The 16701-nt window shown below is 48.4% G+C and overlaps 1 protein-coding gene across 1 annotated transcript; it reads right to left on the minus strand.

Annotated features, from left to right (window-relative positions):
• Positions 1-655: 655 nt before the first annotated feature.
• SAP30L (SAP30 like) lies at positions 656-15607 on the minus strand. Its single transcript, XM_045436540.1, has 4 exons — positions 14792-15607; positions 10067-10189; positions 7739-7837; positions 656-5959 (listed from the first exon to the last, which is right to left on the minus strand). Exons 1-4 carry the CDS (start codon positions 14987-14989, stop codon positions 5831-5833), a joined length of 549 nt encoding a protein of 182 aa, XP_045292496.1. The 5' UTR covers positions 14990-15607; the 3' UTR covers positions 656-5830.
• Between the last annotated feature and the right edge of the window lie 1094 nt (positions 15608-16701).

A 16701-nucleotide genomic window follows, 5' to 3' on the forward strand; every position in this document is an offset into this window, starting at 1 on the left:
GAGGGGGGTGGAGATTCTTCATGTCTAACAAGCATTCAGATGATGGACGAACTCTAAATAGCAAGCCTTTACTATAGGTAAAGACACGCCAGTCCATATCCTGTGAAAAATAAGTTTTGAGACATTTGAACATTGAGATCTTTATATGAAGATCCAGATTACCAGCTCCTCTTGTGAAATCTCAAGAACTGGGCCCACAGGGCTGGCATCCTCAAATGGCAACGAGACGCCAGAGCGGAGTGGCGGCTGCCCTCAGGAGGGACGTGAGTTCCCCGGCTGCCCCTGCGGGCACGTCAACCTGCCGCCCTCCAGCCAGGCTACTCAAGGCCTTCGCTTTATACGTGGATAACTGCAGACCCAGACTGAAGCTCCTTGCTCAGCGTGTCAGGCTTGCTGTGCAGCATTCAGGCTCCACACTCCGGCCTTCGGACCCCTCAATCTCTTTCCACATGAGTGGGAGGGCAGGAATAAACTTCTGTGACCTAAACTTACTCGACGTGCACTGGGATGGGAAGGGGGAACGTAGGAGCTAGTAGTTAGAGTCTGGAGGAAAAACCGCTGGCAGCAATTGCTGTAACTACACAGCCAGGGGCCAAATACGGAAGTGAAAGCATCTGAATTCCATGTGGACGGTCAAGGAGAACAACAGAATGTGTCTCTTGTTATTCATTCAGATCGTTTATTAAGAGTGAAAGTCGGGCCGTCCCATCCGTGTGATATTGCAACATGAAAAGTCACGTACATACTAAGGAGACCCCACAGAATGGAGAGCCTTTCAACAGTACAGAGCCATAGATTACAAAATTAAAATACAAGTGATCCCCCAAATTTGGCAGGAAACAAGTACAGTATGAGGAGGCCTGGAATGGAAGGGCACTTGCTTTTTGATAAGGCAGTTACAAAATGGAGAACAAACCCACACCCTGAAAACATTCTGATGGGCATAATGGAGAGGAGACACGTAAAACAGGGGTCCTGTATGACCCTCCGCCATTGGCGAAGATGCATTCATGGAGTGAGAGCAACCGGAGGGTTTGTGGTTTAAGACGCGAGCCAGGTGAAATAACTGATTGCAGACATTTCTATCTTAAGAAGAGGTCCCACCTTGCCTCAGACTAGACTCCATCTCAAAACATCAGATCAACTTGACCCAACCTTGAACTTGGGAACAGTCTGCAATAAAATGAAGGGACTAAAAAGGCACCCCCAAACACCGTGCTTTCCAGGCCATGACCTTGAGTTTACTTTTGTCCTTCAGTTCCACTGCCTAGCCCAGTAACAGGGGCGGGGAGGCTGGGAATCACAGGGCTTCAGAGCTGTGTCTGTCCGAGTCAGGGCCATCTGAGTGACACAACCCCAGAGGACCACATGAAAGGCAGAAGCCTGACCAACAGATCACAGAGAAAGCCCATTTTGTGAGAACTTAGATTCTAGAGCAACACTATGTCTCCCGCAAGGGCTTCTGAATCACAGTCTTAAGTCATAAGCTAGAACTGTTCTCCCCTCACATTCATTGTGCAAACTCAGCTGACTGCTTTCCTAATCATTTCACACGACCTTGAGCAGCTCAGCATGGTGGTTCACAGCCCCGAAGAGATGGCCTTGGGAACCTCTCTGCTCAGTGGCCAGGTCTCAAGAATCTGAAGGCAGTTACATTAGACAGGATTTGAGTCCTGTGCAAGTCAGAGAGTGAGCAGAGCTCTGGACAGGTCAGGAGGACGAGATGTTAGTCCAGACAGTGCCATGTGACTCGGGCAAGTTGTTCTGAATTTTAGTCTCCTATCTTTAAAATGAATGAGGGCGCACCAGCAACCTTAGAGGACTTTCCAGCTTGAAAGTATGGCACTTCTAGGACACAGAGACATGTGGTGTACCCCTCCCCTCAAGGTAGCCTAAGCTTCGTTTGCTCAATAAAAACGTGTGAAGAACTTGCAGAAATTTTAAGGTACAAGCCCTCAGTAGCCGTGGAACCTTTACACTCCACAGGGAGCAGTGTTTTACAATCTTCTAGCTAAAACTCTTCCTGAGTGATGTGAGCATCCGTTTTTGTGTGGCAAGCATGGAACCAGGGTCTCACACCTTCTTAGGTTATTTTTTATCAGGCTGATAGCATCCCTTCCTCTCTTGACCCTTCCGTTAGCTTCAGCGGCAACAAGTGAGTATAACCAGGCTGATGGGGTTTCCGCAACATCCTTCAACAAGGAACTAAATGGACTAATGCTGAGGGGGAAGGACAGTCAGCACACCAAAGTGTCCATCTGCCAGCTGCTCCTTTCCAAAAGATGGCTGCTAGGCCATGGGACAGTGCCAGCGATTGGGTCCTTGGCCAAGATGAACAACTTGTTCCACATGGCCCCTACTGGGGACAGACTAAGATGGAAATTACAGAGAACATAGAAAAGCCAGAGGTTTACAGAGATAGAGCAGGCTTCCCCAGGAGGTAGTGAGTTCCCTGTCCTCAGAGATGTTTAAACCCAGACTGTTCAAATCCTTGGTGGGACAGTTGTAGGCAGAATGTCAGCACCTGTGGGGAGACCGGACTGATGACTCAAAGACCCTTTCCTTACTTTTGGATCTCACCATTATAAGGACTGAGAACCTTTAGGGGACTTCCATGAAGCAACTTTGCTGGGATCCACGGTCTGGACAGCCTACTTCAACAGACAAGGGCTCCCAAGTAAGTCCCCTCTCCTACTTTCTCCCTTGTCTACCAGCTGGTTGTCCTGCAGGATGTTAACCAAGAAGTTCCCACAAAATAAGCAGCGGAAATGCCAAGGTTAGATGTGACATTCCAGCTGCAAACAATTATTAGTATCTGTTCCCTGGAAGGCTAGCAGTGAATATTTAGCTATGTCAGGAACATCTACCAACTTGGCGGCTCTAACACATAAGTGAAATTCCTTGTCATTTTACAATGCCAATCTTAAAGCCTTTGGTTTCAATCTTTCATGGGATTCAGCTACGATCTTTTTCACATGCTGTTGCCAACCTAAGAGTGTGTTTGCTGAAATAAGAAGTTTGTCCATTTGTTTTTTTAAAACTCTAAATCAGAGCGACATGAGTGGCAGGATGCTGACATTTCCACGTGACAACCTTCAGCGCATATGAAAGAACCACACCAGGCTGGACCGAGGCAGGCACCATACTCTTTAAGAAGACAACGTCCGCTCTGGATTTCACATTCCAGTTTTGCCCAGGAGCACCAAGAGGAGAGAAGGCAATGTTGCAACATTACAGGTGGAGAGAAGCGCAAGAGTCCTTGGCAGGTGCATAAAAATGTAGGCAGCCAAGATGAACACTGCTTTCCCAAACCCCACTCCTTCGGAGGGCCCCGCCATTTCCCATAGGCAGAAGCCTCCTGCGCACAGATCAAGCCATGGGAAACTGCAGAAGAGGCTAAGGCAAGCGGCTTAGTGGTTTGATGAAAGAACAGATTTCTGCACACATGAGAAACGTCAGTTCAGATAGCTTTGTCTTTTCTCTCATCTGACACATTTTCAAAGGGTGAAAAGATACCCACGACCTCCATTTTCCAAAAGCACCTCTTCCGAGGAGAGGCAGCACAGCGTCTGGCCGAAGGTGCGAGTCTCCCGGGTTTCTGGCTGGAACCAGAGCGCGCTTACCGATACACGTGAACAGATGGATCCTAACACCACAGCTTCTTGTACAGAAACGTACTGCTGTCTCTCCCCACTGGGAAACGGACCTGCTGTTCAAGAAACAGTGACAGGATCTACACATCTGCAATTTTCACTTACACACCAGAAAGGTACACTTTCTCGACAAGAGATGGACCTTTCCAGACAGAGGGTTACCAGTGCCTTAACCTCTAGGCCTATCTGGCCCCCCAAACTGCAGCCTGATGAGAAAACACTCCCCTTGACAAGGGAGGGAGGCTTGGTGTTTGATGCCTCCAAAGCCTTTCTAACTCAGCCTCTTAGGAAAAAACCCATACAAGCCACATAACCTTTGAGCCTTCCTGATGTCCACACACCAACATCTTTCAGCTACACGCAGTACGACAATCTCTACATACTGAATCTGAATGACTAAAAACACTCAGAGAGTACCTTGACGTGCCATCCATAGCCGGGTGTATTAAAATAAGATCCCCTCATAGTCTAGAGTATGCTCTATGTACATTCATTTATACATATTTAAAAAGGCTGTAATCTGCTAGACGTGCATTCTGAACACTGGTGAAAATTTGCTGCAATGGAACACACTGCATTTTAGTGACAGGGTGGCCTGTCCCCAGTCCACAGAGAGCATGGCCCTCTGCCTCACAGAGCGGAGACCTTCAGAAAGTGCACCACCCTGCTTAGTGGGGTTTTGTTCTGACTTCTCTGTGCGGATGCCCAGAGTAAGCCATCTGTGGGACATTAAAACTTTCTGCCGGGCCAGGCCATCCACAGCTCCTTTTACAATTTAAGGCTTAAGAAAGAACTCACAATTGAAACTGAGTAAGAAAATGATACTTTCGACCACAGTACATGTCAAGACGGTCAGAAATTAGAATCCAAGTCCTTTTCTTCTCTTTTTCTCCCAGCCCCTATTCACATCCTTTGTCCCCTAATACACTGATTAGAAACTTTTTCAAAAGCATATTTTTGGGTATAAAGCTTTGCTTTCAAAGGAGACTTTGGCTCTGATATAAGAAGATAGAGGAATCTGAGGTTTTGAACATTAAAAAAACTCAGGTAATTATTCATACTTAAAAAAAAAATCATTTTAGCAATCTTTTCCCCTAAAAGGGAGGCAAACTGCTCAGAAAAATGAACAATGGCACTGACCTTTGCGAATAGCTCAAACTCATGATTTGCTGGTGACCCCGAGCCCAGGGAGTCAAGGCCAGTCAGACTTTTTGTCCCAGAACTGGACTTATGAGCAGGAATTACATGATCCTTGGCAGCTTTCTTGGTGGTTGTGAACTAAGGATTCGTACTTCTGAAAACACAGGCCCCAGATCACTAAATATCTCCATCTGTCAAAGCATTTATGGCCTAGAATGACTGAAGTCATAATTCGTAACTTCACCCCAAAAAGTAAAGCACAGATGGTGTGCAGAGGGCTGCGTCTCCTGTGAGGGTCTCTGCATCAGTGTTTCTGGAACCTCCATGAACAAAGCTTGGCACATGCGCTTGCCCTCAAATCCTCTTGTGATGAGAAACCTCCTGCTGGTGCATCAGGACTTCCTCCGTACTCTAGAAGTTAAGTGGTGAGCAACAGAAATGGCAGGGGTCTCATTACCTAGAGGTGTGAAGCAGATGTTACGAGGCCGGCACGGTCAGCGACAGTGCAACTAGCCAACAGATACTGCTCGAGTGCCTACTGTGTGCAAGGCAAGGCATGGGACCAGTGAGGAGGACCGCTGTCAAACCGATGTGCTGCTAAACGACAAAGCTCGCAACAAAGCGGGGGCACGTCTGTCTGTTCCTGGGTCTACCGCTCCTCAAGCTGGCTGGGCCTCACTGCTATCTCAGTGCCACCTCTCACACAAGGCAGAGTGGTATTACCAGGTGAGTACCGAAATATTTTTTATCCCACACTTCCAGTAGAATTGGCTTAGTGCTTTGTTAAATGCTACAATACATAGTCTCTCAATCTCATCATGGTCTTGTTTTTTCAGTCCAGCAGTTGCCTTAAAAGAAAGTCTTTGTATAACATGCTGACTCATGAGAATATGATTCTCCTGACCGAAAAGATTTACAGTATTCATCATTCAAACTTCTTTATTTACAATAAAATTTAACAGTCTTTATGGGCCTAAACGTGGCAGATATCACCTGTGCATTAAGCATCATACTTTGTTCCTTGATGCGCTTCTTCCTCACTCAAGCTGCTTGCCGCCCTCCGATTTCTGGTCCAGTCTACTCTTGTTACTCTTCACCATGTAGATGAAGTAGGCGAGGGTCTCTTTTTCATTCACAGGTATGTTCCTGAAGTGTCGGCTGACAGTCTACATGGGGGAAAAAAACCAGAGTCCATTAAAGCATGCATAAATCAGGGCCACAAAATCTGGACTGTGCCATAGAGGGAGTAGGACTTAGCTTCCAGAGCTAGGGAGGGGATTACGATCACTGCAGAACTTCCTGCAGTGCTATAGAGCTCAGAATGCCCTTCTTCTCCAGGGGTCTGCGGGATTTGGTTTCCAGGCCTCCAAAAGCAGCCCTTTAACCCACAACACTCCCAAAGTGCAGTTCTATTTCAGTGGCAGCCAACTGTCCATCATGGCAAAAGGTCAAGGTCATCCCCATGGAGGAACAGGTTGGGACTGCTCTGCTTGGCCAGCTGCTACCATCTCCAGCTCTCAGGCCCTGGGACTGGGCAGAAGAGTGTCTTTTTAAAATTGTGTCAAATGAGGGGCTCCTGGGTGGCTGGGTTGCTTGATCTTGGCTCAGGTCGTGACCTCATTATTCTTGAGTTCAAGCCCTACATCGGGCTCCCTGCTGACAGTGTGGGGCCTGCTTGGGATTCTGTCTCTCCCTCTCTCTTTGCTCCTCCCCTGCTCATGCAAATGCACGCTCTCTCTCTCTCTCAAAATAAACAGACATTAAGAATAAAGTAAAATTGTGTCAAATGAATAGCCAGTTGTTCAGATGTAAGTGTTTGACCCAAGAATTCACCTAAATAGAACTGCCTCTTGAAAGACACATCACATTTGAAGAATAATCTGTCATTCACTATGCACTCCTGACATTTGGCTTTATTTTATAAGTCCTGAGAATGCAGGTCTCCTCTTGCCCCACCTCATCCCATCCCTTTCACCAGGGTGAATGCTGGAAATGGGTAACATTACCTTAAAGGGGTAAGTCTTGTGCACTATGTTTTATCTAGATGCTGAAGAAGTTTAAAGTAAAAATGATAGATCAGCAAGAAACCCCTAAAGAAAAGATCAAAAACCTATGGGGCTGTGAACTTTTAAGGAAATTTCTGATTGGATTGAGGGGGCTAGGACTGATGAAAAAAAAAAGTCAGAGAACTAACACTAAAGAGTGGTCATCTCTGGATGGTAGGATTATATTTTTCTTTTTTTCATTTTCCCAATTTTCTACAATGGGCAGAAAAGCACATTACGAAAAGCGTGATGAGAGGTCCTCACACAAATGCCAATCGGACAGAAGTATCAAGCCAGGCTGTCAGTATTTTAAAACAATGGCCAACAGACCATTCTCTGCCCCCTCCTCCAAATTGTATTCAGAGCTCAGGATAGGAGAAAAATTTCTTGGGTTCCATTCATTAGAATAAATGCTTCCATTACCAACATCAGAGTAGAAGAAATCAAAGAAAAAAAAAAAAGAAACTAAAGAAAAAAATAGCTCCTAAAGAACATGAGCAAAGGTTTTGGGGTGATTAATCTGACACACCTCATGTGCAGAAAGGACCATATCTATAAAGAATCTTACAAAACAAGATTCAAACAAATGAACAAACAAAAGCACACTCAGGACTTAGGATCAGGAGTCTTGAGATTCCAGGCTCCATTCTGCCATGAACTTGCTGTGTGATTTTAAATAAGTCATTTCCTCTCTCTGTGCCATGGTTTCTGTGATAGAAACTGGGCCTTTCCAGGTAAAGCTGTGGGATTCTGGATTGTACAAAAGAGGGACTAGGAAGTTGTTTCCAGAGCTGTGGAGGGCATTATGATCAACAGACACACATAGCGGTAGGGGGAACCAAGGTCACTGACAGAAGCACACTTCTGGCTTTCTTTTTATAGTGCAATTTGTCCACTTACTTCTGCTAACTGGGCCTTATTGAAGCCTGGTCTGGTCTGCAATTTGTAGTGTCGTTTATAACGCCGTAGAGTGTTCACCTGCAGCTGGAACAGGTCAACCTGGAGAGAAGAGGAGAAACACATTATCCATCACCTGATTAGGCATGACTCACCAGGAGTGCACTATGTGCCCAGCACTACTCTAGGAGGGGCAGGGGTGAAGAGAACTACAGAAACATCTTAGAAATGATCCACTGAGGACTAATAACTTGCTGGGAGGACAAAAAACAAAACAAAACAAAACAAAACCAAAAAACAGTGGAAACACAGTTCTGGCTGGGAAGGGGTGGTCTCGGGGGGCTCACGGAGGCAGTGAAACTGAAGCAAAGGAGAGCAGGGTTTAGAAAGATGGTAAGGACAGGGCTAGTGTAGGGAATGAGAGAGAATACCACGAGTACAGAGAGTCATGAGAGGAAGTCATGAGAGGAAGAGGGGTCATAGGCATTAGTGACAGGTTTAAAAGGTGGGACTGGAGGGCAGCAGGTCTCGAAAAGCAGGAGCTACCATAGGTAGTAGAGGGTGATGTTCCAGAAAGATGTGTCTAGTGGGGGCTTGTATGGAAGACTGGTGGGGGGTGCGGGGGGTGATGCTGTAGCAGGGATCAGAAATGAGATACTCGAATTGAGCTTTGGAGGCTGGTGATACTGGAGGGGGACACTAAGCATGGACAGCAAAGGTAAACCCAGACAGGCATCCTGGAGGACGACAGGCCACAGCTTGGCAGCAGACTGGATGGGGGGCATGAAGAAGGACAGTGGGAACTACTGCTGTTCTCAAAGAGTTCTTCCCTAGGCTGAGCCTTCAGGTATCAGAACCCCCAACAACTCTTCAGGGAAAACTGAAAAGCTACTGTAGCTAATGTACAAATCAGCAGGTTAGGTTGGGGTCTCTGCAGACGGCTGGATGACAGAGGGAAAGGACCCCCCCTTTTTTTTCTAACACAGGAAGAGAGGAAAGCTTCACAGTCATGAGATATTGAAGGCCCAGAAAGCTGGGCTGCTTTTACCTGCCTCTAAAAGAGATGTTCTTGCTTCGGGCAGGTGGAGAGCACTTAAAAACAAAATGAATGATCAATATGAGGGACCAAAGTCCTTCATTCTTTTCAAAACATTCCTCAAACCTTTTTTTTTTTTTTTGTAAAAAGCATTGAAATTGAATACATCCATTTCTTTATAAAATAATAATACGCTAAAGGCGACAGAAAAATACTATAAACCAATGCTAGAAAAAGGGACACCGAGAGGGGCATGGGAAAGGACCATATTTCCAAAGGGTTTCTCCACATCTGCAGACAAAGGCCCGCCTACTCTTTCTATTCCTACGCAGTCATTTCCACTCTGAGTGCTAACAGGCAGTTGCCTTATGAAATATTCATGTGTCAAATATTCAACGTACATTACCAACGGTTCTTCTTCTGCTGAGTCTTAAGTGAAAACAACTTAGATAGAAAGAAAAGCCAATACTGCTTCCTGCAGGCACTGGCACCTTGAAGGTTCGAGAAGTCTCAGTCTCATCGTCTAGTGCAATGGTTCTCCACAAGGGATGCTTTTGCCCACCCCCAGCCCCACCCCCGCCCCACCAGAGGACACCTGCTAATGTCTGAAGACATTTTTTGATTGTCACTACTGTGGCGACTGGCATCTAATGGGTAGAATCTGGGGATGCGGCTAAACATCCAATGATGTCAGGGACAGCCCTGACAGCAAAGGCTTATCTGGCCCCCAATGTCAGCAGTGCCAGGGGTGAGAAACCTTATAGCTGACTTTGGAATGGCTCCTTGGGAACAAGCCTGGACCAGGGATCAGAGCGACGGAAATCAGAGCTGGTATGCATTGACAATGTCCACCTTCCTTTTGCAGACCAGAAAACAGAGGGCAAGTGACTTCCCTCAATCCATATAGGCTCAGTCTCCACCTCTGAAGGCAAAAAAAAGTTTAAAAAAACTTGCCATTGTGGTTGTAGTTAAGAATTTATCAGGGGTTTCTTGAAGAAAGGCAGTATGGCCTACAGGAAAGGCTGGACCAGAGCCCCCTAACTCTGTGTGTGACCTCGGGTCTCTGTGCCTGTCTGTGAAATGATGGGGCAGTGAGACTAGTTGATTTCTAAGTTTTCAGCTCTCAGATTTGATATTACCATGACTCTCTCTCTGATTCACTTTTCAAACAAACCACAGCAAAACAAAGGGGACTAAAATTATTTCTGAATACAACCAGTAGACCAGGCCAGAGATAACGATCACATTAGAATCCATTCTCCCAGCTTTCTCAAGCTGATCCTTTTGACCTTTACCTCAGGAATGTCAGTGTCGTGCTCAGGAGAATCTCCGCCATCGTCACTTGTCTTCCTCTTCCTTTTATTTCGTACACTCTGGATGAAATTTTTGTGGAAGTCGCAGATATACAGGTGCCTTACCTGATGGGAAGCAAATTAAAGTGAGAGTTGCCGATTCCATGGAAACAGCAACAGGTATCTACCAAATTATGGGGTTCTCGCCACTGCAAGTCACTGAAGACACAGAAGGAAGAATAAGACGTAGGCCCTAATTTCTAGAGGTTTTATGTTGGGTTGCAGAAGAAAAAACCCACAAAGAGACACGAACGTTACTATCACACTGGGCGGCAGATCATAAACTAAGTCCTCACTGAAGGCTAGAGACGATAAATGGTACGGATTCAGCCACGGAAGACATGCCTGTGGCTGGGACAGTCAGTGCAGAGGTCCCTGACTACAAGGGAGGATTTAGAGGTAGATAGGAAGCATTCCAGATGGGAAGAAGAGCCAAGACTTAGAGTCTCAAACACGGCTGACAAGAAGGCGTGAGGGAGGCAGCCCAGGGTAGACAGTGTCGGTGAGGTGGAGATAACGGCCCACACGGGAGCACAATGAGAGTTCGGGGGTGGGGGCTACGAGAACAGCTTAGACTTTCCTTAAGACAGAGTCCCCCAAGGTTTTGGAAGCAGGGAGTGATGTGACATTTTCAGACCTGTAGGAGTTATGAATTTACAATGGGCTGGAAGGCACTGTCTCAGGAAGGAGGAGAGGAGGAAGGATGGGGCTGTGGCGATAGCAGACAGGACTTCCTATTTTCACACGGACAACAGCTACTACTGTAGGATGACGTCTCTCTGAAAAACTTGATTTCTGTGTATCAGAATTATACTTCTTGCATCAGCACACCTCTGGTCCACAAAGAGAAGTGGAAAGGTGCAGAGATTCTCATTCTCCCAGAAGCCACATGGAAGAAGGTGGATGCTACCGCTGATTTTCGAATGCAGGCTGGAGGCATAATAGTAAGTGAAGGCAGCAACAGCAGCTAAGTAGTAACGTGTTTTTACTGAAGAATGTAAGTGCCAGGGTTGGCTGGAGGAGACACTCAAAAACCTAACAGACTAAATGCCTGTGTAAATGACTTGGGGTTGTTGACACTGAGGCAGATGTCACACAAATGTTCTTGAGGGACTTCTGAATTTGAGTTTATTCCTTCTTTTTTTTTTCTTTCTTTTAAGTAGGCTCGGTGCCAGCATGGGGCTTGAACTCACAACCCTGAGATTGAGAGTTGCATGTTCTACCAAATGAGCCAGCCAGGAACCTCTGTTCCTTAAATTATTATTTTTTTTTATTTTTGATTTTTTTTAATGTTTATTTTATTATTTTTTAAAATTTATTTGTTCTTATTTTATTTTTGAGGGAGGGGCGGAGGGACACAGAGAGAGAATCCTAAGCAGGCTCTGCACTGTCAGCACAGAACCCGATTTGGGGCTCGAACTCACGAACTGTGAGATCATGACCTGAGCCGAAATCAAAAGTCAGATGCTTAACTGGCTGAGCAACCCAGGCACTCCTAATTCTTTCTTTCTTTCTTTTTTTTTTTTTTTAATTTTTAAGCTTACTTACTTATTTTGAGAGAGTGAGAGTGAGCATGAGCAGGGGAGGGGCAGAGAGAGAGGGAGAGAGAAAATCCCCAGCAGGCCCGATGCAGGGCTGGAACTCATGAACCATGAGATCATGACCTGAGCCGAAATCAAAAGTTGGACGCTCAGCAGACTGAGCCACCCAGTCGCCCTATTCCTTAAATTCTTAAAGATAAAAGTAAGCTGACAGGAAACCAACATCAATTAATTCAGGTCTTTTCACGGAGAAAATAATGAAAATCGCTTTGCAGTCAGATGAACGATCACTTTCATGTGGTTGGGTTGGGGAGTCATGAGTACTTTTCAGTTTAGATTGTGACCATATCTTGCAGACAGCAGGTGTTCAGTAAGTGCAGTTGCACCAACAGAGGCGTCCCTCGCATCTAAAAACAGCTTAGGCCAGCAAAAGCCACCAGTTACAAATGGTTACAAATTGGAGTAGCTTTGCCAGAGTCAACTCTGTCAAAGGACTTTCAGTTACAGCATGTCGCTGTCCCAAAGAATCCCTCCCGGTTGATGTATGGACCATGGGACAAGGTTTTATCAGGGAAGAAAGCACACTCACACCCTACTGTCCATCCCTGATAGGAAGCTGGCCCTCATGTTAGCTAGTTCCATGTGTAAACTCTGAGATTAAGCAGCTTCTCAAATTCACAGAGTGCCACACTTGGTAGAACAGGCCACAGAGGTGATTTCCCGAGCTGTGGCTGGGAGATTTCAGGTCAGGACACTAGAATAATGGAATCCTGGATGGAAGAGAACTTAGCAATCACCGGTGTAACCCCACTGGCCCTGATCTCATTTTCTACAGAGAGAAACAGAAGCCACACAGATGGAGTTATGATCTGGCCAAGGTCACTCAGACCTTCTGATCCCTCACACAGGTCCTTTCCTACCCCAACATTTTCTTTATACTGTTCTCAACTTCACTTTTCTCCAGAATAAAGCAGAAATATGTCAATTGGAGGAATGTTTGAAAACACGTTATATGTTAATAACTCATAGAACACTGCCAATGTCTACATCAAATGAATTTAAACTGCCTGAATTGGACTTTTGGTGCTATTATTTTAAAAGGTTCTCTGCTAGACCCTTTTACAAGATAAATAGTCATTATTTCTCCTTAACCATTTTGAAGTACATACTGGTTTTCAAAAATTTCAGAGCTCAGTGGCCTTTGGGGGCTACGGGTTGAGGAAGGAGGGTGCTAGCAAAGGCTCTAGTGTTTTTCTTTTCCGTTTCCCTTTCTGCAACAGCTAAAATTTCTTGTAACACAGCAGTTACTTAGAATTGAATTCCTGCCCAAGCCTGTGAGAATGAAATAGAATCCCCTTCAGAAATAATGATTGTACACCACCACCTTGAAACAAGTTGTGAGTGATTCCATCTTGAAACACTACTCCTCCAGAAGCATTACTTTGGGGGAACTCTGGTGCCAGGCTCAGGATGCCTCTTTTGTAGACAGTGTGTGTGAAAACACCAACGTAGCTCAACACAGGTTTTCCAGTGGGGTCACTGGGTAAATGGAGCCCCCCGGTGGCAGCATCACAATTGTTCAGATGTCATGGCATCCAAGGGTTTAAAAGAACAGGAAATTTCTTTTTTTTAAGGACTGGAAAATATTATTATTATAAGCTGCTCAAGTAAAGTTGCCCAACCACCTGCACAAAAGGTAGGCAGTGTTTCCAAGAGGATGAATTCACTGCTGTTTTAGGATTAGGCATTTCACTTCAGTGTGTGTCCTAATCTGGATCTCTAGCCAATTGTTTGCCCTCAGATGAATTTCTTTCATCCATCCATCCATCCATCCATCCATTCATAGAGATTTGTAATAAGAAAAGCCATTAACTCACTCCCAGCCATTTTTTAAAATAGCATCTTTACATTCAAGAGTTGCAAATATGTATTGTAATTGTTAACTTAAAAAAAACTTGGGGTGGGAGGGAAAAGCCTGGAGAAAAGGGCAGGGAAGATATTTTATTTATTAAGACTTAATCAAGGCTTATGCATGGTGCTTGGAAGTAAATCAGATAATGGGTTTTTAAATTAACCAGCCTCTCAGTCACTGTGACACTTTGGCACTGTCCTTTCCTATCTCTGGGCCTCAGTTTCAGCTGCAAAACCCAAAGTAAAAAAGTGGTTGCCCTTTCAGTTTAACAAGCAATCTATGATTTTCCCCAACAGTGGAATTTTGGTCCTAAAAAAGAACGGATGTTAACCACCTGAATTTAGCTTGTCTACCAGAATATTAAAACCCCCCTTAACTCATTTCCAATTCCTAATCACAAGGCAGCCACTTAAGGCTTGCAGCAACAGATGTCAAACTAAAAAGTTCTTAATTGGTTGACAATAGGCACATCTTTAGAATTGTTAACTAGAAGTGGTGAAATCACACAGGAAAAGTTTCCCTATAATTAGGCACAAAACACAGGGTAATTCTAATCAAATTTAAAGCCCCCTTCCCTAAGAAGTTACCCCTAAGAAAACTGATTTTCTTCCTCCTGGTCACTTGGACTGCAGGAACCGCCTCCCAAGACCTGGTCTTGGCCTTATTTCTGCCACATCCTTGAAAAATCCCATTTCCCCACAGCTGCATGCAAAGCAGCGAGCTCGATGACCCTCTGCAGAAGCCGAGGCCGCGGCAGGGGGGAAGTAACTGCCACCTTTCCATCTCTGAAGGAATAACATGGTTCCGAGAAGAGAAGTTAAAGAAGAGCTGGGCCCCTTCATCGCCCCCTCCCCAACACTTGCTCCTTCGTGGGCCAACAATATTAACCCATGTCTCCCTGCTCTAAATCAACACAACAAGCCCTAAACTGTTGTCAAATCTCCCCAGGAAGGAGAGGTCCTCGGAGCCCCCTTCCCCCCCCCCCCCCAATCTCCCGGATTTGGGCAGAATCCCAGTCGGAGCCTGTCTGCGCTGAAGCGGCCTTTGAAATCTCGAGTGCAACTCCCCACCCAGTTTGCAGATAAAGGGCGGCGAGGCCCAGGGCGGGGAGGGCCCCGGGGTCCGGCCCTCAGCCGGGGACAGCGGCCGGAGGACGGCGGCGCAAGGGGACCCAGCCGGGGACAGGGGCAGGGGCAGGGGCAGGGGCGGACTCACGCTCTTGTCGATGTCCAGCTTGAGTTTCTTCTGCGAGATGCTCTTCTGGACCCTCTTGCTGAAGGAGGCGTTGCCCGCGGGCCGGACGCAGCGCTCGCCGTCCTCGATGAGGCAGCAGCTCTGGCCGTAGCCCGGGGCGGCGGCGGGGGCGGCGGGGGGCCCTTCGCGGCTGTCCTCCTCCGTGCTAAAGCCGTTCATCTCCCCGCCCCGGGCCGGCCCCTCTGCGGGAGGATCCCCAGTAGGCCACTCCGCGGCCGCGCGCCCCGCGGGGCAGGTCGCCGAGGCCCCCGCACCTGAGGGTCCCGGAGTCCGTCTCCAGACCAGGCGCTGCCCTGCCCCGCGCCCAGGAGGCCCGGCTCTGCTCCGCTGCGCTCCGGCTCTTTCGGCCCCTGGCCCCGCGCCTCCGGAAAGCCCCTTCCTCCCCGCTCGAGGCCCCGGGGTCGGCTCCCGCGGCTCGCAGGGCCCCGCCGGGGGTCACCCGGAGGCGCCTTCTGCCGGGGGCCCAGAACCGTTACCCTTCGGCGGGGGCGTCCGGGAGGGCGTCCCAGGAAGCAGCCGCTCCCTGGGGACTCCGGGCCCGGCTTGCCAGGGGGTTTCGAGGGCCCCCGCCGGCTCCCGCCTTCTTTCGGCTGCGGGGCAAACTCGCCGCCGGGCAGCTCCGCCGGGGTGGCACGGCCTCCCCACGCGGGACCCGGCCTCGAACCCGCGGCGCCCGGGCCCCGGGGCGCGTCCGGCTCGCTCCACCCCTGCAGCCGCTCGGCTGCGCCCCGAGTCCCGCGGCAGCCCCTGGGCCACCCGGCCGCCGCCCGCCCAACACACCGCACCACAACAGTTCGCTCCCCCGCCCTCCGCGGGACAGCGGAAGTCCCGCCTCCGCGCGGCCATTGGCCTCGTTCGCTCTGTGGGCGGGGCGCCTGCCGCCGCTGGCACACCCCATTGGGCGCCTCCGCCGCCAGTCCCCGGCGCCTGGCTACTTCCTGGACTCTGCTGGGATGGGTTCAAAGTAGAGAAAGTGGAAGAGGGAAGAGTTACCCGGGTGCGGGAGGGGAACCGGGCCGCAGACTCTTCAGGCTCGGGGAGGGATAGTGAGCAGGGGCCTGGCTGGACGGAGGGCCAGATTCCGGGAACGGAGGAGCACAATCGGGGGCGTACTGAAGTGTAGACGTGGGCGGGGGCGCCGAGGGACAAACATAGGGAGGGGCATTGAGGGGGTACCTGACGAGGATAGAGGTTCTGTCATGAGAACGTAAAAACCGCAGGACCAAGGCCAGAGGACCCGCAGACCGATGGGAGATAGGGTGGATGAAACAGCACAGAAAGCCAGGCATGGCGGGAAAGACTGAGGGACAAGCCGGTACAGATACGTGGAAAGACGTGCAGAGGAGATGATGGGGGTCTGATGGCGGGTATTGCAAGGTAGTCGGATGCTGGAGGGTGGCGGAGACCTCAGACTGTAGAGACTGGGACTGGCTTGGTCGGCGCCGAAAGAGGAGAGGGAGGAAGAAAACCCCTACGGGGCTTTTGTGACCCTACGGCTGGGAAGAATCGGAAGTCAGTATAACGTCTGGAGGGTGGACTGGGTGAACCGCGCGGGGAAGCGGGGACTGCGGAAGACCGGGAGAAAAGGTTGGAGTGGAGGATCAAGGGCCGGTCTCGGCATGGGGAAGGGCTTGCTGTATCTTGAGCCTTCCCTGAAGCTCTGTAAGCTGTAGCTTCTATTGCTTTAAGCCTCCCGATCTATCCACGATAGCTAGCAAGCCCCTGAGCTTGGGGTTAGGTACCCAGGGCATCACACACCCAGAAGGGCCTTCGGAAAATCTAGTCTAGCACCCCTCGTCAGGCCACCTCTCTGCTGGGCAACTTGGGGACTAACAATGACCAAAGGCCCAAAGGGACTAGCCCAGGGTCAT

The sequence above is a fragment of the Leopardus geoffroyi genome, chromosome A1, assembly GCF_018350155.1.
Source record: "Leopardus geoffroyi isolate Oge1 chromosome A1, O.geoffroyi_Oge1_pat1.0, whole genome shotgun sequence".
NCBI classification, from domain to species: Eukaryota; Metazoa; Chordata; class Mammalia; order Carnivora; family Felidae; genus Leopardus; species Leopardus geoffroyi.

Bases quoted from the DNA above. Each gene is read 5' to 3' on its own strand.
- SAP30L (XM_045436540.1), bottom strand. From the start codon at position 14,989: ATGAACGGCTTTAGCACGGAGGAGGACAGCCGCGAAGGGCCCCCCGCC. The intron at 7,838-10,066 runs GTAAAGGTCAAA...TCTTCTCTCCAG, and splicing joins ACGACACTGACATTCCTGAG to GTTGACCTGTTCCAGCTGCA. The intron at 5,960-7,738 runs GTAAGTGGACAA...TCCCCCATGTAG, and splicing joins ATAAGGCCCAGTTAGCAGAA to ACTGTCAGCCGACACTTCAG.